Source organism: Salmo salar, chromosome ssa17, assembly GCF_905237065.1.
Source record: "Salmo salar chromosome ssa17, Ssal_v3.1, whole genome shotgun sequence".
In the NCBI taxonomy this organism is placed as follows: domain Eukaryota; kingdom Metazoa; phylum Chordata; class Actinopteri; order Salmoniformes; family Salmonidae; genus Salmo; species Salmo salar.
Genome location: NC_059458.1, coordinates 66,551,715 through 66,577,946, shown reverse-complemented (window position 1 = coordinate 66,577,946; position 26,232 = coordinate 66,551,715). Strand labels below are relative to the sequence as shown.

The following is a 26,232-nucleotide window of genomic DNA, read 5'->3' as shown; positions in this document are numbered from 1 at the left end:
CTGAAGGTTCGAGTTGCCAAATGTCAGCCTCGAAACCTTAATGACTTGGAGAAGATCTGCAAAGAGGAGTGGGACAAAATCCCTCCTGAGATGTGTGCAAACCTGGTGGCCAACTACAAGAAACGTCTGAGCTCTGTGATTGCCAACAAGGGTTTTGCCACCAAGTACTAAGTCATGTTTTAGAGAGGGGTCAAATACGTATTTCCCTCATTTAAATGCAAATCTTATTATAACATTTTTGACATGCGTTTTTCTGGATTTCTTTGTTGTTATACTGTCGCTCACTGTTGAAATAAACCTACTATTAAAATTATAGACTGATCATTTCTTTGTAAGTGGGCAAACATACAAAATCAGCAGGGGATCAAATACTTTTTTCTCCCACTGTATGTCATGTACTGAATACTGTCTGATTATTAAAAACTAAGGTCTGGAATGAATGTGCCTTGAGTATTGTAGAATGCTTGTAAAAACATGTACATTTTACTGAGTTACAGTGCATATAAGGAAATCAGTCAATTTGAAAAAAGGCCCTAATCTATGGATTTCATATGACTGGGAATACAGATACCTTAAAAAAAAAATGGTAGGGGCGTGGATCAGAAAACCAATCAGTATCTGGTGTGACCACTGGTGTGGCCTCATGCAGCACGACACATCGACTTCGCAAAGAGTTGATCAGGCTGTTGATTGTGGCCTGTGGAATGTTGTTCCACTCCTTCAATGGCTTTGCGAAGTTTCTGGATATTGGCGAGAACTGGAACACGTCGATCCAGAGCATCCCAAACATGCTCAATGGGTGACATGTCTGAGTATGTAGGTCATAGAAGTACTGAGACATATTCAGTTTCCAGGAATTGTGTACAGATCCTTGCAACATGATGCCTTGCATTGTCATGCTGAAACATGAGGTGATAACGGTGGATGAATGGCATGACAATGGGCCTCAGGATCTTGTCCCGGTATCTCTGTGCATTCAAATTGCCATTGATGAAATTCAACTGTGTTTGTTGTCTGTAGCTTATGTCTGCCCACAACATAACCTCACCGCCACCATGGGACACTCTGTTCACAACGTTGACATCAGCAAACTTTTTGGGATCTTTTATTTCAGCTCATGAAACATGTGACCAACACTTTACATGATGCATTTATATTTTTGTAACAAACAATTTAATCAATTTTAGAATAAGGCGGTAACGTTACATTTTTTTGGGAAAAGTCAAGGGGTCTGAATACTTTCAGAATGCACTGTAGATCATTATCCAGGTCAGACCACAGCTATAGGCTAAAGAATATCTAAAACTGGCTATGAGCCTTTTTTGTTCTGTGAGAAGAAATTGCAACACATCAGACCACAGACATATACTGAACGCAGACAGATAAATTCTGACAGGAAGCAGGGCCACAACCACAAGACGATGGAAACTCCACACAGGCTTCCTATAGGCTTGGCATTTGTTGTATAAAAGGCTGGCAGATTGATTAAATAATTATTCTTTGATAATGATATTGTATGTATTATTTTGAGAAGCTTTAGTTGAAATAAAGTGTACCTGTTCATTCCTTTGAAATGCAATTGAATACAAGTCCACAAATAATGTTGCTTTCAGTGATGAGACATGATTCACCTGACCACATCTATGTAGTTCCTGTAGCAGCATTGCTAGACTAGTCTAGCCCACAAACTTACATAGCTCTACTAGACTAAACCAGAAGCAGAATGTTACCAAAAAGTGGGAGAGACATTTTCTGACCTACTGCTTATCGAACAAATGTCACACACGCATTCCCTCAACACTCACTCATTGTCATGTCATTTGAAGAACTCAAGCTTTTTTTAAGGTAGAGAAAATTATTAATTTCATTATGGTGATAGACAAATTATATTCAATATTGGTTTTCAAATATAGTAAATTACAGTAGAGGTGGTGTTGTTGTTATGTTCAGTTTCAGTGTTGGTTTTTTAACATACTTGGTGGAACTAGTTTAGAGAATAAGAGACTAATCCACTGAGCACAGACATCAATTCAACGTTGAACCAACATCATTGAAATGACATGAAAACAATGTTGATTGAACCAGTGTGCTCAGTGGGAATGCTCTTTTGTTACACATCATCTCACAATTACATTTTTTTTAAATCCAAAGTTATTTAAAATGCTTCATTCTTATCATTTATTGTTTTGTATTTTTGATCTTCTAAAATCAGGTTCTCTTAGTGGGCATAGCCATGGATGAGTCAGACAAATTGAAACAGGTAAGGTCACTTGGAAATAAAAAAAAAAAAATACTTTTCTTATTCTTGTTCTATCAGGTCAAGATCTCATCAAACCGATGTTAACCATAGGGGTATGACCATGGAGTTGATGGTGTGTCTAGCTTTTGGCAGGTTCACTATCCAACGTAAAATTAGCATAGGTTGTTTTTCAAATGGAAAGTGAACTAAAAAGTTACTTCGATATGTCCATAATAAAAAATTATTAGACATAATTAGAGAGAATAAACTATGCTCCAAGTTCACTTTTTGAATGTGGAGTTAGGTCTTAATAACTATGATAAAAGTACAATCATACTTTGATAAACTTCCTGCCTGCATCAGACAACCAGGTGAAGAGAAAACAAAAATAGCAGCCACACCTTTTTACCTGACCTGCCGTCTCCGAGAGTAGCTCGGCACAAGGCGTTTTGAGGCGTCACTCAGTCACTCAGTGATCTCTACACCTGGATGGTATATGTAGACAGTGTGATACAATACTTCATCTTCTCCTGGCATTGTGGATACCAAGGTAAGTTTGATAACTTGGCTCAAAGGAGGAACTATTTATTATAATTGAAGTAATGACAACGTTTCGACTGGTTATGTATAACTGTTACTCTAAATAAGAGCATTGTGAGTAATCATAAAAATCATACGGAATCTTGTACTATTTCTTATGTTAATTTGTCATTTTATTTGAGTATTCTTTGATTAATGATGACTTTGCCATATTATGATATAGTTTAATAAGTGACCAGAGATATTTTTGTGACAAGGCTAAGGAATAGGAAGTTAATGAGGCATGAGTCCTAGTTAATGATTGGTAGAATTTTAGACTATGATATGAGTTTTATGTGATAACATGGTTGTATGGTTTGGTCTTGTCCAAGACATTGTTTGAGACATTGCTGAACATGCACTTGGCGTATTCACAGGGTAGCACAAGTATACTTTGTTCCAAAAGAGGGGCGATATTATAAAATACTTGTAAAAAGAAAAACTGGACAATACACTTCGGGAACATTGCAGACGGATCACACATAGTAACTCCCAATAAAGCACTCAAGAGCAAATCTAGAAATATACAAAAGTACATTAACTTAAGCCTTATTCTAAAATGGATTAAATAAATGTTTTCCTCATCAATCTACACACAATACCTCATGCCATCTCACAATACTCCCATGCCTCAGCTGGTTTGACTGGTTTCTGTGCCTCAGCAGAAGCGATCGTCCCGCTCCTGGTCCTCAGGATCGACCAGCAAGAGCCGTGCGTTAGGGAGGGGGTACTGACACATCTACTCCTGCTCCTCTTCTCTGGCGCTCGTTGTCGTCCGGTTTACACATTATTACACACACCTGTCACCATCATTACGCACACCTGCGCCTCAAATCAAATCAAATGTTATTTGTCACATACACATGGTTAGCAGATGTTAATGCAAGTGTAGTGAAATGCTTGTGCTTCTAGTTCCGACCATGCAGTAATATCTAACAAGTAATCTAACAATTTCACAACAACTACCTTATACTCACAGAAGTGTAAAGGAATGAATAAGAATATGTACATAAAAATATATGGATGAGCGATGGCCGAACAACATAGGCAAGGTGCAGTAGATGGTATAGCGTACAGTATAGACATATGAGATGAGTAATGTAGGGTATGTAAACATTATATAAAGTGGCATTGTTTAAAGTGGCAAGTGATACATTTATTACATCCAATTTTTCATTATTAAAGTGGCTAGAGATGAGTCCGTATGTTGGCAGCCACTCAATGTTAGGGATGGCTGTTTAACAGTCTGATGGCCTTGAGATAGAAGCTGTTTTTCAGTCTCTCGGTCCCAGCTTTGATGCACCTGTACTGACCTCACCTTCTGGATGATAGCGGGGTGAACAGGCAGTGGCTCGGGTGGTTGTTGTCCTTGATGATCTTTTTGGCCTTCGGGTGACATCGGGTGGTGTAGGTGTCCTGGAGGGCAGGGAGTTTGCCCCCGGTGATGCGTTGTGCAGACCTCACTACCCTCTGGAGAGCCTTACGGTTGTGGGCGGAGCAGTTGCCGTACCAGGTGGTGATACAGCCCGACAGGATGCTCTCGATTGTGCATCTGTAAAAGTTTGTGAGTGTTTTTGGTGACAAGCCGAATTTCTTCAGCCTCCTGAAGTTGAAGAGGCGCTGCTGTGCCTTCTTCACCACGCTGTTTGTGTGGGTGGACCATTTCAGTTTGTCCGTGATGTGTACGCCGAGGAACTTAAAACTTCTCCACTACTGTCTCCACTACTGTCTGGTCGACGTGGATAGGGGACTGCTCCCTCTGCTGTTTCCTGAAGTCCACGATCATCTCCTTTGTTTTGTTGACATTGTGTGTGAGGTTATTTTCCTGACACCACACTCCAAGGGCCCTCACCTCCTCCCTGTAGGCCGTGTCGTCGTTGTTGGTAATTAAGCCTACCACTGTAGTGTCGTCTGCAAACTTGATGATTGAGTTGGAGGCGTGCATTGCCACGCAGTCATGGGTGAACAGGGAGTACATGAGAGGGCTGAGAGCGCACCCTTGTGGGGCCCCAGTGTTGAGGATCAGCGGGGTGAGGATGTTGTTTCCTACCCTCACCACCTAGGAGCGGCCCGTCAGGAAGTCCAGGACCCAGTTGCACAGGGCGGGGTCGAGACCCAGGGTCTCAAGCTTAATGACGAGTTTGGAGGGTACTATGGTGTTAAATGCTGAGCTGTAGTCGATGAACAGCATTCTTACATAGGTATTCCTCTTGTCCAGATGGGTTAGGGCAGTGTGCAGTGTGACTGCGATTGCGTCGTCTGTGGACCTATCTGGGAGGTAAGCAAATTGGAGTGAGTCTAGGGTGTCAGGTAGGGTGGAGGCGATATGGTCCTTGACTAGTCTCTCAAAGCACTTCATGATGACGGGAAGTGAGTGCTACGGGGCGATAGTCATTTAGCTCAGTTACCTTAGCTTTCTTGGGAACAGGAACAATGGTGGCCCTCTTGAAGCACGTTGGAACAGCAGACTGGGATAAGGATTGATTGATGTCCGTAAACACACCAGCCAGCTGGTCTGCGCATGCTCTGAAGACGCGGCTAGGGATGTCGTCTGGGCCGTCAGCCTTGCGAGGGATAACACATTTAAATGTTTTCCTCAAGTTGGCTGCAGTGAAAGAGAGCCCGCAGGTTTTGGTAGCGAGCCGTGTCGGTGGCACTGTATTGTCCTCAAAGCGAGCAAAGAAGTTGTTTAGTTTGTCTGGGAGCAAGACATCGTGGTCCGCGACGGGGCTGGTTTTCTTTTTGTAGTCCGTGATTGACTGTAGACCCTGCCACATACCTCTCGTGTCTAAGCCGTTGAATTGTGACTCTACTTTGTCTCTATACTGACGCTTAGCTTGTTTGATTGCCTTGCGGAGGGAATCGCTACACTATTTGTATTTGGTCATGTTTCCGGTCGCCTTGCCCTGATTGAAAGCAGTGGTTCGCGCTTTCAGTTTTGCGCAAATGCTGGCATCAATCTACGGTTTCTGGTTGGGGAAGTTTAAATAGTCGCTGTGGGTACAACATCACCGACGCATTTGCTAATAAACTCGCTCACCGAATCAGCGTATTCATCAATGTTATTGTCCTATGTATTCGGAACATATCCCAGTCCACGTGATCGAAGCAATCTTGAAGCGTGGAATCCGATTGGTCGGACCAGCGTTGAACAGACCTGAGCACGGGCATTTCCTGTTTTAGTTTCTGTCTATAGGCTGGGAGCAACAAAATGGAGTCGTGGTCAGATTTTCTGAAAGGAGGGCAGGGGAGGGCTTTGTATGCGTCGCGGAAGTTAGAATGACAATGATCCAGGGTTTTGCCAGCCCGGGTCGCGCATTCGATATGCTGATAAAATATAGGGAGCCTTGTTTTCAGATTAGCCTTGTTAAAATCCCCAGTTACAATAAATGCAGCCTTAGGATATATGGTTTCCAGTTTACATAGAGTCCAATGAAGTTCTTTCAGTGCCGTTGATGTGTCTGCTTGGGGGATATACACAACTGTGATTATAATCGAAGAGAATTCTCTTGGTAGATAAGGCGGTCTGCATTTGATTGTAAGAAATTCTAGGACAGGTGAACAAAAGGACTTGAGTTCCGGTATGTTGTTATGATCACACCATGTATCATTAATCATAAGGCATGAGACTCGCCTGGACTGCATCACCTTCCTGATTACCTCCCCTATATCGGTCACTCCCTTTGGTGCTTTCCTCAGGTGTTATTGACACCGTTTCATGTCTGTACGCTTTTCGTGTTTCTTGTTTTGTACTACGGACTATTTATTATTACCTTTGCACTCCCTGTACTTGCTTCCCAACTCCCAGTGTACACATTACACTACAACTTCATTGGAGTTCACCGGTGGTAAAGTCAATTGATTGAACATGATTTGGAAAGGTACACATCTGTCTATATAATGTCCCACAGTTGACAGTGCATGTCAGAGCAAAAACCAAGCCATGAGGTCGGAGGAATTGTCCGTAGAGCTCAGAGACAGGATTGTGTCAAGGCACAGATCTGGGCAAGGGTACCAAAACATTTCTGCAGCATTGAAGGTCCCCAAAAACACAGTGGCCTCCATCATTCTTAAATTGAAAATGTTTGGAACCACCAAGACTTTTCCTGGAGCTGGCCGCCCGGTCAGTTTGACCAGGCGGCCAGCTCCAGGAGGACAACCATCTCTGCAGCACTCCACCAATCAGGCCTTTCTGGTAGAGTGGCCAGATGAAAGCCACTCCTCAGTAAAATGTACATGACAACCCACTTGGAGTTTGCCTAAAGGCACCGAAGGACTCTCAGACCATGAGAAACAAGATTCTATGGTCTGATGAAAACAAGATTGAACTCTTAGGCTGAATGTCAAGTGTCACGTCTGGTGGCAGCATCATGCTGTGGAGATGTTTTTTCAGAGGCAGGGACTGGGAGACTAGTCAGGATTTGGGGAAAGATGAACAGAGCAAAGTACAGAGAGATCCTGGATGAAAACCTGCTCCAGAGCACTCAGGAGGACAACAACCCAAAGCACACAGCCAAGACAATGCAGGAGTGGCTTCGGGACAAGTCTCTGAATGTCCTTGAGTGGCCCAGCCAGAGCCCGGACTTGAATCCGATCGAACATCTCTGGAGAGACCTGAAAATAGCTGTGCAGCAACGTTCCCCATCCAACCTGACAGAGCTTGAAAGGATCTTCAGAGAAGAATGGGAGCAACTCCCCAAATACAGGTGTGCCAAGCTTGTAGCGTCATGCCCAAGACTCTACGCTGTCATCGCTGCCAAAGGTGCTTAAAAAAAGTACTGATTAAAGGGTACTTACGTAAATATGATATTTCAGTTGTTGTTTTTTTTTTATAAATTAGCAACAATTTATAAAAAGCTGTTTTTGCTTTGTCATTATGGGATATTGTGTGTAGATTGATAAAAAAAATGTTTGAATTTTAGAATAAGGCTGTAATGTAACAAAATGTGGAAAAAGTCAAGGGGTCTGAATACTTTCCGAAGGCACTGTGTATGGAGACTGTTTTGTTCCAAGAATAAGGGGTTAAAACCATGAAAAAAAAATACATTTACGATCTTTCTTATATACTTCAGAACACTTCCTTTGGGTTTTTTCGGGACTCTCTCTTCCACTTAGTGAATCTGTTATTCAACACGTTTGTATGGGCTAATAGCAGTAAGACAATTTTTTAAATATATATTTTTATATATTTTTTATACTTCAAGAGGTCTTCTAAATCAAATTCTAAATTATATAGCTAAATGATCCTTGGTATGACCTTCTTAAAACAATTCCATATAGCGTAGTAGATTAGAGTCAGGTGTGTGTCAGCTAGTGCTGGGGGCAAAATTGTGCCACCAATCATCAGGCCCCTGAGGACTGCAGTTGTCCATCCCTGGTGTACACTGTGTTTGCTGTACATACTGTATACATCGTCATACAAGATAATCAGACTGTCCTCATGAATGCTGAACTTATCAACAGCACTGAACGACACCTGATGTTAGCCTTAGTTTCACTAGTGATGCATTTTACATTCTTTGTTCCCTGGTGTATTGTCATATAAGATAGTTAATGTGCTTGCTGAAATTAATTCATATGTCACCAGCTCTAGCGCTTAACGCTAGAAAAGCCTGGCCTCCTTGGACCCCCTTTGGCCATCCTTTGAAAGTCAACATTATAACAGTCTAATGAATACATTTAATATATCCTATCATTTAATTGTGTTTATGAAGGTCTTAGATAACATTAGAATATGACAGAAAATGTATATGAAAAGGACACAATAGCATTTTCATTTGTTTATGTAACAATATGTGCAATTGAAAAAAAACACAATTCAAGTGTTAAAATCAATTAAATAAACACTGTCACAAAGATAATTAATTTGTTAAAGACAGGTCTTAATGAGCATCATGAATTTAAGAAAATGCATTTCAAAAGAACAGAATGGCATATTTTCTATTTAAATATATTACTGTTCTTTGAGTGTTGAGTTCACGTGGGGAGTGGATGGATGGGATCACTGTAATTCAGAGTTGTTGGGTTAAATGCAGAAGACACATTTCAGTTGAGTCATTCCGTTGTAGGTATCCCCCTTTCCCATTAAGTTATATCTTCAAAAAAGAAGATATAAAAAAAAGTTATATCTTCAAATATATAGTAGCTCAAGGGGTCATTTTTTTTAGTTGTGTGGCAAGGATAAGTGATTTGGAATTTCATAATCTGCTCTTTCTGACACTATATAGACATCAAAACGTCTTACCAGCTTGTGATTTGTAGGACAATTTGAAAAAGTAACTTTTTGGCACACCGTTTACCTGCCTCTGTGTCAATTCCAAGCTGCAACTGTTCATTGGATTCTTCATATACAATTTAACAATTGATAATATTCTCACCCATCAGTCTATTGTCAATTTAATCTTGTCTTTAGGCTAACTCTATTATTATATGTGGGAAATTAGTTTCGATATAGATAGTTTAGTGTGAGGACAGACGCTGGGAGACGAGAAGCAAGTACAGGGAGTGAAGATTTAACCTTTCTGGCGCAGGCGTTCCGCTAGCGACCCACCTCGACAACATCCGGTGAAATTGCAGAGCGCCAAATTCAAATTACAGAAACAGAAATATTTAACATTCATGGAAATACATCATACATCAAAATAAAGCTTAACTTCTTGTTAATCCAGCCGCTGTGTCAGATTTCAAAAAGGCTTTACGGCGAAAGCACACCATGCGATTATCTGAGGACAGCGCCCCGCATACAAAAGCATGAAAAACATTTTTCAACCAGGCAGGTGCGCCACGAAAGTCAGAAATAGCGATATAATAAATGCCTTACCTTTGAAGATCATCTTCTGTTGGCACTTCAAAAGGTCCTAGCTACATCACAAATGGTCCTTTTTCGATAAAGTCCTTCTTTATATCCCCAAATACTCAGTTTAGCTGGCTCGCTTCATTCAATAATCCACTGGTTTCCTTCCTTCAAAATGCATACACAATGAATCCCAAAAGTTACCAATAAACTTCTCCAAACAAGTCAAACAACGTTTATAATCAAACCTCAAGTACCCTAATACGTAAATAAACAATAAAATTTAAGACGAAGAATCGTTATTGACTTTACCGGAGATAAACAACAAAGAATAGCTCTCATCCACGCACATGGAAACAATACAGCCAAAATGGGAGCCACTTAGAAAAACTACAAATTCTAGTTCATTTTTCCAAAAACAAGCCTGAAACTCTTTCTAAAGACTGTTGACATCTAGTGGAAGCCCTAGGAACTGCAATCTGGGAGGATTTAGCCTCCTAATAAACATGACAGCCACTGGAAACAGTGGAAGGCTGAATTTGTTTTGGGGGGGAATGATTTGTCCTCGGGGTTTCGCCTGCCATATCAGTTCTGTTATACTCACAGACATTATTTTAACAGTTTTAGAAACTTTAGAGTGTTTTCTATCCAAATCTGCCCAAAGAGGTTTTTAATAGATAAACGGACATGAAAAAAACCCAAGAACAGCGTCTGGACGGGGAACAAAACAACATTAATGCAGACACAGGAAAGAAACTGAGAAAGTGACAGATATAGGGGAGGCAATCAGTAAGGTAATAGAGTCACATTAAGATTCTAATATAATAATAGAAATTCTAAAAATACATTCAATCAATCTTTCTATATAACTACTTTTTCAGCTACAACCAGTCACTACCATTATTATAATGTATTTCACATCCATAAATACTTTTCTAGTTGTTGTTGATATTCTAGAGTGGTTTTGATTGGTCTCTTTTCTCTTTCAAAGGGTCAAGGTATGTCCACTCCGGCTTCCCAGGGGGTTCTACGGCCTGTTCTGATTGGCTGTTTTTTTATGGCGTGCTTCATGGGAATATTCTTAATTTACTACAAACCCCAGATCAAGTTCCTTTCATGCCCTACTGACCAGGCATCCCACGAGTGGAAGGCTGGTTGTTCTCCTTGCCCTCAAGTAAGTATGGCAGGGAACCACACAGGGCAAAAAACACACCATGCCCAGACAGTCATTCAGGCTGATGATGACGGAGACACAGACACTATCATTTTGATCTGGATGTGGCCATTTGGTCAGGCCTTTGACATAGACTCTTGTGCCTACTTCAACATCAAAGGCTGTCACCTAACCGTGGATAAAAACCTTTACAGCAAGGCGCACGGTGTCATCTTCCACCATAGAGACATCCATGGAGACCTGAAGAACATGCCTCAAGAACAACGTCCATGGTTCCAGAAATGGGTGTGGTGGAATGCAGAATCACCGGCTAACACAAACAGGATCCCTGGTGTTGACCACTTGTTCAATTTGACTGCGAGTTATCGACTGGATTCTGATATCAAGATTCCATATGGGTCGCTTGTCGAGGTAACGAGTGAAGATAAAATCTTTGAGCTGCCCAAGAAGGACAAATTAGTATGCTGGGTAGTGAGCAACTGGAACCCAAACTACAAGAGGGTACAGGTGTTCAACGAGCTCAATAGACATGTCAAAGTAGAGGCCTATGGGAGACATTTTAGTAGATACCTAGAAAATGAAGACTACTCAAAGACGCTGTCGAGCTGTAAATTCTACCTGGCGTTTGAAAACTCCATCTACAAAGACTATGCTACAGAGAAGCTGTTCAACGCTATGAAGTTGGGAGCAGTGCCCGTTGTTCTAGGTCCATCCAGGGACAACTACGAGCAATTTATCCCAAGGGACTCTTTCATCCATGTGGATGACTTCTCCTCTACAGAGGAGCTGGCAAAGAAGCTTCTCTTTCTCGACCAGAATAATGAAGAATACATGAGGTACTTCAACTGGCGGGAGAACTTTAAAGTCCAGGGATGGTGGTTTGGACTTGAGCACGCCTGTCGCTCATGTGATTACATTCAAAGAAATAAAGGATACAAAACTTTTCATAATCTAAATCAATGGTTTTGGGGCTAATTGACCCATTTGTAGTGGTCAACAATGTGGCTGCGTGAAGAGTATTGTATGCTGGACAAGCATCCTAGAAATCAGAGAGTGCACGTAGGGACATGTCAAAATGCTACATTTTAGCACGATAAGTCTTTATTCGTATAAAAAAAATCTGTTATTGAATTCTCCATGTGGTTTACATTAAAGGGCACTTCATTTAATATAACAGGGTTTTACAATCCAATACTGGTGCACAATTTCTACTTCAAATATTGAAGGGATGGACAAGACACTCTTTCTTGAAACAAAACAACCCTTTAGAATATTAGGAGCCCTAGTAGCTGTTGAACATGCAACAGCCACTTTTCCTGGGGTGCACACACACCATACAATACACGACAGAGAAAGGAGGGGGGAACGTGTAATATGACTTGTTACCTAATAATGTAAAATGTTACCCACATTAACATCACGTAATGTAAAATGTTACCCACATTAACATCACGTAATGTAAAATGTTACCCACATTAACATCATGTAATGTAAAATGTTAACCATATTAACATCACGTAATGTAAAATGTTACCCACATTAACATCACGTAATGTAAAATGTTACCCACATTAACATCACGTAATGTAAAATGTTACCCACATTAACATCACGTAATGTAAAATGTTACCCACATTACCATCACGTAACGTAAAATGTTACCCACATTAACATCACGTAATGTAAAATGTTACCCACATTAACATCACGTAATGTAAAATGTTACCCACATTACCATCACGTAACGTAAAATGTTACCCACATTAACATCACGTAATGTAAAATGTTGCCCACATTAACATCATGTAATGTTTTTTTAAATGTAACCTTCATTTAACTAGGCAAGTCAGTTAACCTGTTGGGGCTAGGGGGCAGTATTGATAAATTTTGAAAAAAATATGTGCCCATTTTTAACTGCCTCCTACACCAACTCAGAAGCTAGGATATGCATATTATTAACACATTCGGATAGAAAACACTCTGAATTTTCTAAAACAGTTTGAATGGTGTCTGTAAGTATAACAAAACTCATATTGCAGGCAAAAACCTGTGAAAAAATAGATTAAAAAAAAATGTGAATTTTGTGACTGTACTATTTAGTGTCATTGTTTTATAGATACCATAGTGAGAAAGGATTCATTTCGCAACTCCTACGGCTTCCACTAGATGTCAACGATCTTTATAAAGTTGTTTGAAGCGTCTATGATAAACAGAGAGCAAATTAGAATGCAAGGAAGTTGACATGTCGTCACTTCATTTTTTTGCGCCTGCGCATAAATCTGAGAAGCGTGAGTTTGTCATAATTGTTTATCTAGACATAGGATAGGTTGTGTGAAAATATTACTGATGTTTAACGTTAAAAATGGACCAAAAGATTAATGCTAAACAACGTTTGACATGTTTGAACGAACGTAAATAGATTATTTACTAGTTTTTTTTAGCTTTTCGGCGTGATTTTACACCCCCCCACCACGTTTTGTGGGAGCATAATGAACGCTAACTACTTGGTGTTATTTGGACATAAATTATGAACTTTGTCAAAAGAAACCACATTTGTTCTGGACCTGCGATTCCTGGCAGTGCCTTCTGATGGAGATAATCAAAGGTAAGGGGATATTTACAATGTTATTATCGATATTAGATGATGCTAACTGTATAGCATAGCTTATTGTTCTTAGCATAGCACCCCGTTTATTGCAAAATGTGATTTCCCAGTAAAGTTATTTTGAGATCTGGCCATTCGGTAGCAATTACGAGATGATAATATATTATTCTTTGAATGACAATATTATAATTTACCAATGTTTTCGAATAGTAATTTTGTTATGTTCACCGGAAGCATTTCAGAGAAGAAAAAAATCTGAATTTCACGCTACTGTAAAATGCTGTTTTTGGATATAAATATGAACTTGATGGAACAAAAAATGCATGTATTGTATAACATAATGTCCTAGGAGTGTCATCTGATGGAGATTGACAAAGGTTAGTGCATAATTCTAGCTGGTTTCTGCTTTTGGTGACGCCTGACCTTGAATTGAAAATGGATGTTTGTACTTTTGTGGCTATGTACTGTCCTAACATAATCTAACTTTATGCTTTTGCCGTAAAGCCTCTTTGAAAATCGAACAATGTGGTTAGATTAAGGAGATGTTTATCTTTTAAATTGTGTAAAATAGTTGATTGTTTGAGAAATTGAAATTATTAGATTTTTGATGTTTTGAATTTCCAGCCTTGTTAGCAATCCCGACTCGGGGTTCATTGCTAACCTGTAGCCCCAACAGAACAAATTCTTATTTACAATAACGGCCTACCAGGGAACAGCAGGTTAACTGCCTTGTTCAGGGGCAGAATGACAGCTTTTTACCTTGTCAGCTCAGGGATTCAACCAGCAACCTTTCGGTTACTGGCCCAATGCTCTAACCACTAGGCTACCTGCCACCCCAATGTAAAATGTTACCCACATTAATGTCATGTAATGTAAAATGTTACCCACGTTAACATCACGTAATGTAAAATGTTACCCACGTTAACATCATGTAATGTAAAATATTACCCATATTAAGATCATGTAATGTAAAATGTTAACCATATTAACATCATGTAATGTAAAATATAACCCATATTAAGATCATGTAATGTACAAATGCTGTGCATTAACATCATACCGTTTTTTTTTTAGAGAGAGAATTGAAGTTGATGTGAGAATGCAATGAATTTTAAATATTGTTCAAGATTTTTGTGGATATTTACATTTTTATTAATGTTGACCACCTCACAGCAGCCACATAATTTACACCTGCTTGATCAGTTCAGAATATGCACTCCTTTACTCCACTGCCCAAACAGAGCAATCCCTTTGCATATATTTGTTTTTGCAATGTTACCTACCAGCACAAAACAAAAGGAAACCATACAACCTTACAGCACAGACAGAAAGATAAATTGGTTGTGTACTTACTGTGCCTTTGAGTATCCTTTGAAAGGGGGAAGGGAAAAGTACAGCTGTGAGGAATTTTCCACACTGACTCTCTCGACACAGTGAAAAGAGTTGTAAGACCTTCAAGATACAGTGGGGGGAAAAAAGTATTTGATCCCCTGCTGATTTTGTACGTTTGCCCACTGACAAAGAAAGGATCAGTCTATAATTTTAATGGTAGGTTTATTTCAACAGTGAGTGACAGAATAACAACAAAAATATCCAGAAAAACGCATGTCAGAAATGTTATAAATTGATTTGCATTTTAATGAGGGAAATAAGTATTTGACCCCCTCTCAATCAGAAATATTTCTGGCTCCCAGGTGTCTTTTATACAGGTAACGAGCTGAGATTAGGAGCACACTCTTAAAGGGAGTGCTCCTAACCGCAGCTTGTTACCTGTAAAAAAAGACACCTGTCCACAGAAGCAATCAATCAATCAGATTCCAAACTCTCCAACATGACCAAGACCAAAGAGCTCTCCAGGGACAAGATTGTAGACCTACACAAGGCTGGAATGGGCTACAAGACCATCGCCAAGCAGCTTGGTGAGAAGGTGACAACATTTGGTGCGATTATTCGCAAATGGAAGAAACACAAAAGAACTGTCAATATCTCTCGGCCTGGGGCTCCATGCAAGATCTCACCTCGTGGAGTTGCAATGATCATGAGAACGGTGAGGAATCAGCCCAGAACTACACGGGAGGATCTTGTCAATGATCTCAAGGCAGCTGGGACCATAGTCACCAAGAAAACAATTGGTAACACACTACGCCGTGAAGGACTGAAATCCTGCACCGCCCGCAAGGTCCCCCTGCTCAAGAATACATATACATGCCCGTCTGAAGTTTGCCAATGAACATCTGAATGACTCAGAGGACAACTGGTGAAAGTGTTGTGGTCAGATGAGACCAATATGGAGCTCTTTGACATCAACTCAACTCACCGTGTTTGGAGGAGGAGGAATGCTGCCTATGACCCCAAGAACACCATCTCTACCGTCAAACATGGAGGTGGAAACATTATGCTTTGGGGGTGTTTTTCTGCTAAGGGGACAGGACAACTTCACAGCATCATTTGACGGGGCCATGTACCGTCAAATCTTGGGTGAGAACCTCCTTCCCTCAGGCATTGAAAATGGGTCGTGGATGGGTATTCCAGCTTGACAATGACCCAAAACACACGGCCAAGGCAACAAAGGAGTGGCACATTAAGGTCAGGCCAGTCTCCAGACCTTAATCCCATAGAAAATCTGTGGAGGGGAGCTGAAGGTTCGAGTTGCCAAATGTCAGCCTCGAAACCTTAATGACTTGGAGAAGATCTGCAAAGAGGAGTGGGACAAAATCCCTCCTGAGATGTGTGCAAACCTGGTGGCCAACTACAAGAAACGTCTGAGCTCTGTGATTGCCAACAAGGGTTTTGCCACCAAGTACTAAGTCATGTTTTAGAGAGGGGTCAAATACGTATTTCCCTCATTTAAATGCAAATCTTATTATAACATTTTTGACATGCGTTTTTCTGGATTTCTTTGTTGTTATACTGTCGCTCACTGTTGAAATAAACCTACTATTAAAATTATAGACTGATCATTTCTTTGTAAGTGGGCAAACATACAAAATCAGCAGGGGATCAAATACTTTTTTCCCCCACTGTATGTCATGTACTGAATACTGTCTGATTATTAAAAACTAAGGTCTGGAATGAATGTGCCTTGAGTATTGTAGAATGCTTGTAAAAACATGTACATTTTACTGAGTTACAGTGCATATAAGGAAATCAGTCAATTTGAAAAAGGCCCTAATCTATGGATTTCATATGACTGGGAATACAGATACCTTAAAAAAAAATGGTAGGGGCGTGGATCAGAAAACCAATCAGTATCTGGTGTGACCACTGGTGTGGCCTCATGCAGCACGACACATCGACTTCGCAAAGAGTTGATCAGGCTGTTGATTGTGGCCTGTGGAATGTTGTTCCACTCCTTCAATGGCTTTGCGAAGTTTCTGGATATTGGCGAGAACTGGAACACGTCGATCCAGAGCATCCCAAACATGCTCAATGGGTGACATGTCTGAGTATGTAGGTCATAGAAGTACTGAGACATATTCAGTTTCCAGGAATTGTGTACAGATCCTTGCAACATGATGCCTTGCATTGTCATGCTGAAACATGAGGTGATAACGGTGGATGAATGGCATGACAATGGGCCTCAGGATCTTGTCCCGGTATCTCTGTGCATTCAAATTGCCATTGATGAAATTCAACTGTGTTTGTTGTCTGTAGCTTATGTCTGCCCACAACATAACCTCACCGCCACCATGGGACACTCTGTTCACAACGTTGACATCAGCAAACTTTTTGGGATCTTTTATTTCAGCTCATGAAACATGTGACCAACACTTTACATGATGCATTTATATTTTTGTAACAAACAATTTAATCAATTTTAGAATAAGGCGGTAACGTTACATTTTTTTGGGAAAAGTCAAGGGGTCTGAATACTTTCAGAATGCACTGTAGATCATTATCCAGGTCAGACCACAGCTATAGGCTAAAGAATATCTAAAACTGGCTATGAGCCTTTTTTGTTCTGTGAGAAGAAATTGCAACACATCAGACCACAGACATATACTGAACGCAGACAGATAAATTCTGACAGGAAGCAGGGCCACAACCACAAGACGATGGAAACTCCACACAGGCTTCCTATAGGCTTGGCATTTGTTGTATAAAAGGCTGGCAGATTGATTAAATAATTATTCTTTGATAATGATATTGTATGTATTATTTTGAGAAGCTTTAGTTGAAATAAAGTGTACCTGTTCATTCCTTTGAAATGCAATTGAATACAAGTCCACAAATAATGTTGCTTTCAGTGATGAGACATGATTCACCTGACCACATCTATGTAGTTCCTGTAGCAGCATTGCTAGACTAGTCTAGCCCACAAACTTACATAGCTCTACTAGACTAAACCAGAAGCAGAATGTTACCAAAAAGTGGGAGAGACATTTTCTGACCTACTGCTTATCGAACAAATGTCACACACGCATTCCCTCAACACTCACTCATTGTCATGTCATTTGAAGAACTCAAGCTTTTTTTAAGGTAGAGAAAATTATTAATTTCATTATGGTGATAGACAAATTATATTCAATATTGGTTTTCAAATATAGTAAATTACAGTAGAGGTGGTGTTGTTGTTATGTTCAGTTTCAGTGTTGGTTTTTTAACATACTTGGTGGAACTAGTTTAGAGAATAAGAGACTAATCCACTGAGCACAGACATCAATTCAACGTTGAACCAACATCATTGAAATGACATGAAAACAATGTTGATTGAACCAGTGTGCTCAGTGGGAATGCTCTTTTGTTACACATCATCTCACAATTACATTTTTTTTAAATCCAAAGTTATTTAAAATGCTTCATTCTTATCATTTATTGTTTTGTATTTTTGATCTTCTAAAATCAGGTTCTCTTAGTGGGCATAGCCATGGATGAGTCAGACAAATTGAAACAGGTAAGGTCACTTGGAAATAAAAAAATAAAAATACTTTTCTTATTCTTGTTCTATCAGGTCAAGATCTCATCAAACCGATGTTAACCATAGGGGTATGACCATGGAGTTGATGGTGTGTCTAGCTTTTGGCAGGTTCACTATCCAACGTAAAATTAGCATAGGTTGTTTTTCAAATGGAAAGTGAACTAAAAAGTTACTTCGATATGTCCATACAACTGGCATAGAAATGATATACAACTCAAAACGATGAACTTGGAATACAACAGGAGTAATAATTTACAGTACAACAAATAATAGCAGAATTCACACAGTATATGAAAGATACTTTTCAAGACCAAAGAAGTTAAAGTTGTATTGATGCTGGCACAAAACTGTTGAGGGCTCTATTTGTCAGGTAAAATAACCCGTTGATGGTGGTGATGCAAACACTATGTACTGTAGGCTACTCATTGTTTAGGGGGTGTGGACCAACCATTTAACTGCTACCTCTTGTATTATATACATTGTCTCTGACAGCTTTCAACGATAATAAAAAATTATTAGACATCATTAGAGAGAATAAACTATGCTCCAAGTTCACTTTTTGAATGTGGAGTTAGGTCTAAATAACTATGATAAAAGTACAATCATACTTTGATAAACTTCCTGCCTGCATCAGACAACCAGGTGAAGAGGAAACATAAATAGCAGCCACACCTTTTTACCTGACCTGCCGTCTCCGAGAGTAGCTCGGCACAAGGCGTTTTGAGGCGTCACTCAGTCACTCAGTGATCTCTACACCTGGATGGTATATGTAGACAGTGTGATACAATACTTCATCTTCTCCTGACATTGTGGATTAAAAAAAGAATAATAATGATTTCACCTTTATTTAACCAGGTAGGCAAGTTGAGATCAAGTTCTCATTTACAACTGCGACCTGGCTAAGATAAAGAAAAGCAGTTCGACACATACAACAACACAGAGTTACACATGGAGTAAAACAAACATCCAGTCAAAAATACAGTAGAAAAATAAGTCTATATACAATGTGAGCAAATGAGGTGAGATAGGGAGGTAAAGGCAATAAATAGGCCATGGTGGCGAAGTAAATACAATATAGCAATATTATATTATATTAGATACCAAGGTAAGTTTGATAACTTGGCTTGGAGGAGGAACTATTCATTATAATAGAAGTAATGACAATGTTTTGACTGTTTATGTATAACTGTTACTCTAAATAAGAGCATTGTGAGTAATCATAAATATCATATGGAATCTTGTACTATTTGTTATGTTAATTTCTTATTTTATTTTAGTATTCTTTGATTAAAGATGACTTTGCCATTTTATGATATAGTTTAATAAGTGACCAGAGATATTTTTGTGACAAGGCTAAGGAATAGGAAGTTAATGAGGCATGAGTCCTAGTTAATGATTGGCAGAATTTTAGACTATGATATGAGTTTTATGTGATAACATGGTTGTATGGTTTGGTCTTGTCCAAGGCATTGTTGGTCATTGCTTGAGACATATTGCTGAACATGCACTTGGCGTATTCACAGGGTAGCACAAGTATACTTTGTTCCAAAAGAGGGGTGATATTATAAAATATTTGTGAAAAAGAAAAACTGGAAAATCGATCCACTCTTGGTCCTCAGGATCGTCCCTCTGGTCGGCGTCCTGCGGCTGGGGCCGTGCGTCAGGGAAGGGGTACTGTCACATCTACTCCTGCTCCTCTGGCGCTCGTTGTCACCAGTTTACTCATTATTACGCACACCTGTCACCATCGATTCACGCACCTGCGCCTCATGAGACTCGCCTGGACTCCATCGCCTTCCTGACTAACTCCTCTATATCTGTCACTCCCTTTGGTTCTTTCCTCAGGAGTTATTGAATCTGTTTCATGTCTGTACGCTTTCGTGTTATGTTCTATTTAATATTACATTTGCACTCCCTGTACTTGCTTCCCGACTCCCAGCGTACACATTACACTACAACTTCATTGGAGTTCACCTTTGGTAAATTCAATTGATTGGACATGATTTGGAAAGGTACACATCTGTCTATATAATGTCCCACAGTTGACAGTGCATGTCAGAGCAAAAACCAAGCCGTGAGGTTGAAGGAATTGTCCGTAGAGCTCGGAGACAGGATTGTGTCGAGGCACAGATCTGGGGAAGGGTACCAAAACATTTCTGCTGCATTGAAGGTCCCCAAAAACACAGTGGCCTCCATCATTCTTGAATTGAATATGTTTGAAACCATCAAGACTTTTCCTGGAGCTGGCCGCCCGGCCAAACTGAACAATCGGGGGAGAAGGGCCTTGGTTAGGGAGGTGACCAATAACCTGATGGTCACTCTGACAGAGCTCTATAGTTCCTCTGTGGAGATGGGAGAACCTTCCAGAAGGACAACCATCTCTGCAGCACTCCACCAAAAAGGCCATTATGGTAGTGGCCAGATGGAAGCCACTCAGTAAAATTCACATGACAGCCCGCTTGGAGTTTGCCAAAAGGTACCGAAAGACTCTCAGGCCATGGGAAACAAGATTCTCTGATCTGATGAAAACAAGATTGAACTCTTTTTTTTCCCTGAATGTCAAGTCTGGAGAAAACATGGCACCATCCCTACAGTGAAGCATGGTGGAGGCAGCATCATGCTGTGGGGATGTTTTTTCAGCGGCAGGGACTGGGAGACTAGTCAGGATCGAGGGAAAGATGAACAGAGCAAAGTACAGAGAGATCCAACTAACTACTTTTTCAGCTATAACCAGTCACTACCATTATTATAACGTATTTCACATCCATAAATACTTTTGTAGTTGTTGTTGATATTCTAGAGTGGTTTTGATTGGTCTCTTTTCTCTTTCAAAGGGTCAAGGTATGTCCACTCCGGCTTCCCAGGGGGTTCTACGGCCTGTTCTGATTGGCTGTTTTTTTAAGGCGTGATTCATGGGAATATTCTTAAATTTACTACAAACCCCAGATCAAGTTCCTTTCATGCCCTACTGACCAGGCATCCCACGAGTGGAAGGCTGGTTGTTCTCCTTGCCCTCAAGTAAGTATGGCAGGGAACCACACAGGCACACCATGCCCAGACAGCCATTCAGGCCGATGATGACAGGGACACTATCATTTTGATCTGGATGTGGCCATTTAGTCAGGACTTTGACAGACTCTTGTGCCTACTTCAACATCAAAGGCTGTCACCTAACAGTGGATAAAACCCTTTACAGCAAGGCGCACAGTGTTATCTTCCACCATGGAGACATCCATGGAGACCTGAAGAACATGCCTCAAGAACAACATCCATGGTTACAGAAATGGGTGTGGTGGAATGCAGAATCACCGGCTAACACAAACAGGATCCCTGGTGTTGACCACTTGTTCAATTTGACTTTGAGTTATCGACTGGATTCTGATATCAAGATTCCATATGGGTCGCTTGTCAAGGTAACCAGTGAAGATAAAATCTTTCAGCTACCCAAGAAGGACAAATTAGTCTGCTGGGTAGTGAGCAACTGGAACCCAAACTACAAGAGGGTACAGGTGTTCAATGAGCTCAGTGGGCATGTCAAAGTAGAGGCCTATGGGAGACATTTTAGTAGATACCTAGAAAATGAAGACTACTCAAAGACGCTGTCGAGCTGTAAATTCTACCTGGCGTTTGAAAACTCCATCTACAAAGACTATGCTACAGAGAAGCTGTTCAACGCTATGAAGTTGGGAGCAGTGCCCGTTGTTCTAGGTCCATCCAGGGACAACTACGAGCAATTTATCCCAAGGGACTCTTTCATCCATGTGGATGACTTCTCCTCTACAGAGGAGCTGGCAAAGAAGCTTCTCTTTCTCGACCAGAATGAGGAAGAATACATGGGGTACTTCACCTGGCGAAAGAACTTTAAAGTTCAACAAGGGTATTTGCACGCCTGTCGCTCATGTGATCACATTAGAAGAAATAAAGGATACAGAACTACTCATAATGTAAATAAATGGTTTTGGGGCTAAGTGACTCATTTGTAGTGGGATATTTCCATGTAAAAGGACCCATAAGCACCAACCTGTGCAGTTCAATCAATAGAATGTATTATAATGCCCTTTTTTACATCTGCAGTTGTCACTAAAACCCCAAAGAGCAAGCAATATAGAGGCAGGGTGGCTAGGAAAAACTCCCTAGAAAGGCTCGATCCTAGGAAGAAACGTAGAGGAACCAGGCTCTGGTTGTGCAGGGTGGAGATTATAAGAGTACATAGCCATTAAGGCCAGATCGTTCAAGATATTCAAACATTTATAGATGACCAGTAAGGTCAAATACAAATCATATTGGTTATAGATGTCTAGGACAAGGTAGCACGACCGGTGAACAGGTCAGGCTTCCATAGCCGCAGACAGAACAGCAGAAAGTGTATCATCAGCACGACCATCTGTTTCCCAACCCTGGTTCTCAAGTACCCCCAGCAGTACACATTGTCGTTGGAGCCCTGGACAAACACACATCATTCAACTCATTGAGGGCTCGATGATTAGTTGATAAGTTGAATCAGGTGTGCTTGTCCAGGGTTACAATAAAAATGTGTTGGGGGTACTCTGTTGGGGGTACTCAAGGACCAGGGTCGGGAATCACTGACTTAAAACACAAGGCCAAATCTATATCCATTGGAGTTGCTTACCAAGAACACAGTGAATGTTGCTGAGGTTTGACTTAAATCTACTTGAACATCTATGGCAAGCCCTGGAAATGGTTGTCTTGCAATGATCAACAACCAATTTGACAGAACTTGAAGAATGTTTAAAATAATAAATGGCAAATGTTGCACAATCCAGGTGTGGAAAGCTCTTAAGCCTTGTTCACAACGCAGGCCTTAATGCTCTAATCTGTTTTGGAGTACTGACTGTCCAAACAGCAAGTTACTAAATCAGATGTGTGTGTTCAGACAGCAGTCAATTGCTGATAAGGCTATGCCAGTTGTCATAGTAATGACGGGGGTGTGTGTGAGAGCAGTAGTGTAGACTGATTGGTGGAGGTGCTTCCTTTCACTCAGAAGTTAGGTGTCAAGCTAAAGTGACAACAATGCCTGCCATGGACGTTTCCCAGTTGATTTAAATGTTTAAAATCATAGTAGAGAACACAAAGCCTCAAAGGATGAGATGATCCAACTTGTCAAACTGTCACCTGAGTAGCTAACAAGCAAAAAGATATGTGGAATAACAGTCTAAAAATCACAACTCACATGGCCAATTTGTATCTGACTTCAAACCACCGACGAAGACTGTTCAGACTGCAGAAAAAAATAAGATTCAAATCAGATATGCAAATAATAGGATTTGGGTCACTTCAAACTGCCAATGTGAACACGGCTTTAGAGACCTACCCAGAAAGTCACACAGCTGTAATCGCTGCCAAAAGTGCTTCTACAAAGTATTGACTCAGGGATGTGAATAATTATGTGTTACGTATGCCTCTAAGAAGAGGGAACGCAACACCCTGCTACATCTCAACTCCCCATGGAGTGAAAGAGGTATGGGATTGTAAGTGCGAGTAAGGATGAAAAAAGGCAGAGAATTTACCATTTACTGGGAATTTATTTATTCCTTCACACGGTAAATTTGGGGAAAAGCGGTTGAACGGAACCAAAGCAAAGAAAGTAAATGTCGAAGCCACCTCTCCTACCTTACCTGCCTACCGACCTAACCTTTTAACACCACCTGATGCGCTAACCAAAATACAGGGGGTGGTCCACCCAGGTCTTACCTAGTGTGTATAGACAGTAAATACTACAGGTTATGTATGCCCGCAGGACTCTTGCCTAAGCACTCCCTAGGTGCCTTCCCCCCTGGGAACAAATGAAACAGAATAACACAAACATAAGTAAACAATTTCAATAATCAAAACCACTGCATCCCATTGGCACACACATACCCCAGAAGCAGCGACTACACAATACTTAACAAAACCTGTTTCTGAGCAACAACCAAGACAGAGCATTGCATTAAATTCTCTCTCTATCTATCTACATACAACCGACACACTAATCATCTCTCTTCTGAGCAACAGAACACTGTCTTATACAGCTGGAGACGGAGTCTGTAATGGGATACAGCTGTATCCTCTGACGAGAGGGCGGGGTCAGCTCCAATCAGCTGCTTGGGGGGAATTTCAGGAAGCCATCCTGAAACACACACATACAAACAAAACCACAACACAGAAACTGGGGAACGTAACATTATGTAAATGAGATTTCTGCATTTAATTTTCAGGGAAAAAAATCTATTTATTCAATTTTGAATTTAGGCTGTAACACTTTTGTAAAAGAAATATAAGTCAAGGGGTATGAATACTTTCTGAAGACACTGGGCCCTTTCCACTTTGCCAAAACACAACCCCCACACCAACATAGGGATAACAACAGACCACTAATTTACTACCCTGAGACAAGGCCGAGTATAGCCCACAAAGATCTCTCCCACCACAGGAGCCTGAGTACAGGAAGGATGGGAGAGCTCAAGCAAGCCAGTGACTCAGCCCCCGTAATAGGGTTGGAGGAAGAGAATCCCAGTGGAGATTAGCTGTTCAGGAGTCTTATGGCTTGGGGGTAGAAGCTGTTCAGAAGCCTTTTGGACCTAGACTTGGTGCTCCGGCACTGCTTGCCGTGCGGTAGCAGAGAGAACAGTCTATGACTAGGGTGGCTGGAGTCTTTGGCAATTTTTAGGGCCTTCCTCTGACATGCCTGGTATAGAGGTCCTGGATGGCAGGAAGCTTGGCCCCAGTGATGTACCGGGCCGTACGCACTACCCTCTTGTAGTGCCTTATGGTCGAAGGCCAATCAGTTGCCTTACCAGGCGGTGATGCATCCGTTCAGGATGCTCTCGATGGTGCAGCTGTAGAACTTTGAGGATCTGAAGACCCATGCCAAATCTTTTCAGTGTCTTGAGAATAGGCGTTGTCGTGCCCTCTTCACATCGGTCTTGGTGTGTTTGTACCATGATAGTTCGTTGGTGATGTGGACACCAAGCTCTCAACCTGCTCATGTAATGTAAAATGCTGTCCACATACATAATGTAATGTAAAATGCTGTCCACATACATAACGTAATGTAAAATGCTGTCCACATACATAACGTAATGTAAAATGCTTAACGTAATGTAAAATGCTGTCCACATACATCATGTAATGTATAATGCTGTCTACATACATCATGTAATGCAAAATGCTGACCATTAACATCATGATACTGTTCTCTATTGTTTAGAATTGGAATGGATGTGAGAGAAAAAAATACTTGCAATAAATAGGATAAATACAATAAAACATTAACATATGTAGTGAATTTGAAAATCAAGTTCACAAAATTAATGTTGACAGCCTTACAGGAGCCACATAATTTCCTCCTGGTTGATCAGTTCACAATATGCCCTTATTCACCAACGCCCATAAAGGAGATAAAGCACTGCATCTCAGTGCAAGAGGCGTCACTACAGTTCCAGGTTTGAATCCAGGCTGTATCACATCCGGTAATGATTGGGAGTCCTATAGGGCGGAGCACAATTGGCCCAGCTTCGTCCAGGTTTGGCAGGGGTAGGCCGCCATTAAAAATAAGAATTTGTTCTTAACTCACTTGCCTAGTTAAATAAAGGTTAAATGTAAAAATAAATAAAACATTTAAAATCAACTGGTTGTGTCCTTATTGTGCCTTTGAGTAGTGGAGGTGACAAGTTAAGTTGTGAAATGAATTTTCCACACGGCTATTGCTCTCTATGATCCATGGGACGTCCCTAACCCCTCCCCTATTGAAGTTGTAACGTAAAATGCTTAGGGATTAGTTATACATCTTTGGTTAGGGTTTTAGGGTAGGGACGCCCCAAGGATCCCAGGTAACACGTTGTAGATATCATGCACTGGATACAAAATATAAAAAACAATGTACGTGACATCATGTATTGTTGAATGTTTTGTAAAAATGTAT

At 40.6% G+C, this 26,232-nt stretch overlaps 1 protein-coding gene and 1 pseudogene across 2 annotated transcripts; both read left to right on the top strand.

Moving 5' to 3' along the window:
• The first annotated feature begins 334 nt into the window (after positions 1-334).
• Positions 335-12,767, top strand: LOC106596632 (4-galactosyl-N-acetylglucosaminide 3-alpha-L-fucosyltransferase 9). 2 transcript variants are annotated; one of them, XM_045700010.1, is made up of 3 exons: positions 335-1,845; positions 2,213-2,260; positions 10,603-12,767. In XM_045700010.1, exons 2-3 carry the CDS (start codon positions 2,234-2,236, stop codon positions 11,758-11,760), a joined length of 1,185 nt encoding a protein of 394 aa, XP_045555966.1. In that variant the 5' UTR covers positions 335-1,845; positions 2,213-2,233; the 3' UTR covers positions 11,761-12,767. The 2 variants fall into 2 exon arrangements, with proteins under 2 accessions (XP_045555966.1, XP_045555967.1); XM_045700011.1 differs by lacking the exons at positions 335-1,845; positions 2,213-2,260 and adding an exon at positions 2,637-2,789 and having other exon boundaries at positions 10,603-12,765.
• A 5,490-nt stretch (positions 12,768-18,257) lies between these two features.
• LOC106591248 (4-galactosyl-N-acetylglucosaminide 3-alpha-L-fucosyltransferase 9-like) lies at positions 18,258-25,878 on the top strand (annotated as a pseudogene).
• Positions 25,879-26,232: the final 354 nt, after the last annotated feature.

Bases quoted from the DNA above. Each gene is read 5' to 3' on its own strand.
- LOC106596632 (XM_045700010.1), top strand. From the start codon at position 2,234: ATGGATGAGTCAGACAAATTGAAACAG. The intron at 2,261-10,602 runs GTAAGGTCACTT...TCTCTTTCAAAG, and splicing joins AGTCAGACAAATTGAAACAG to GGTCAAGGTATGTCCACTCC.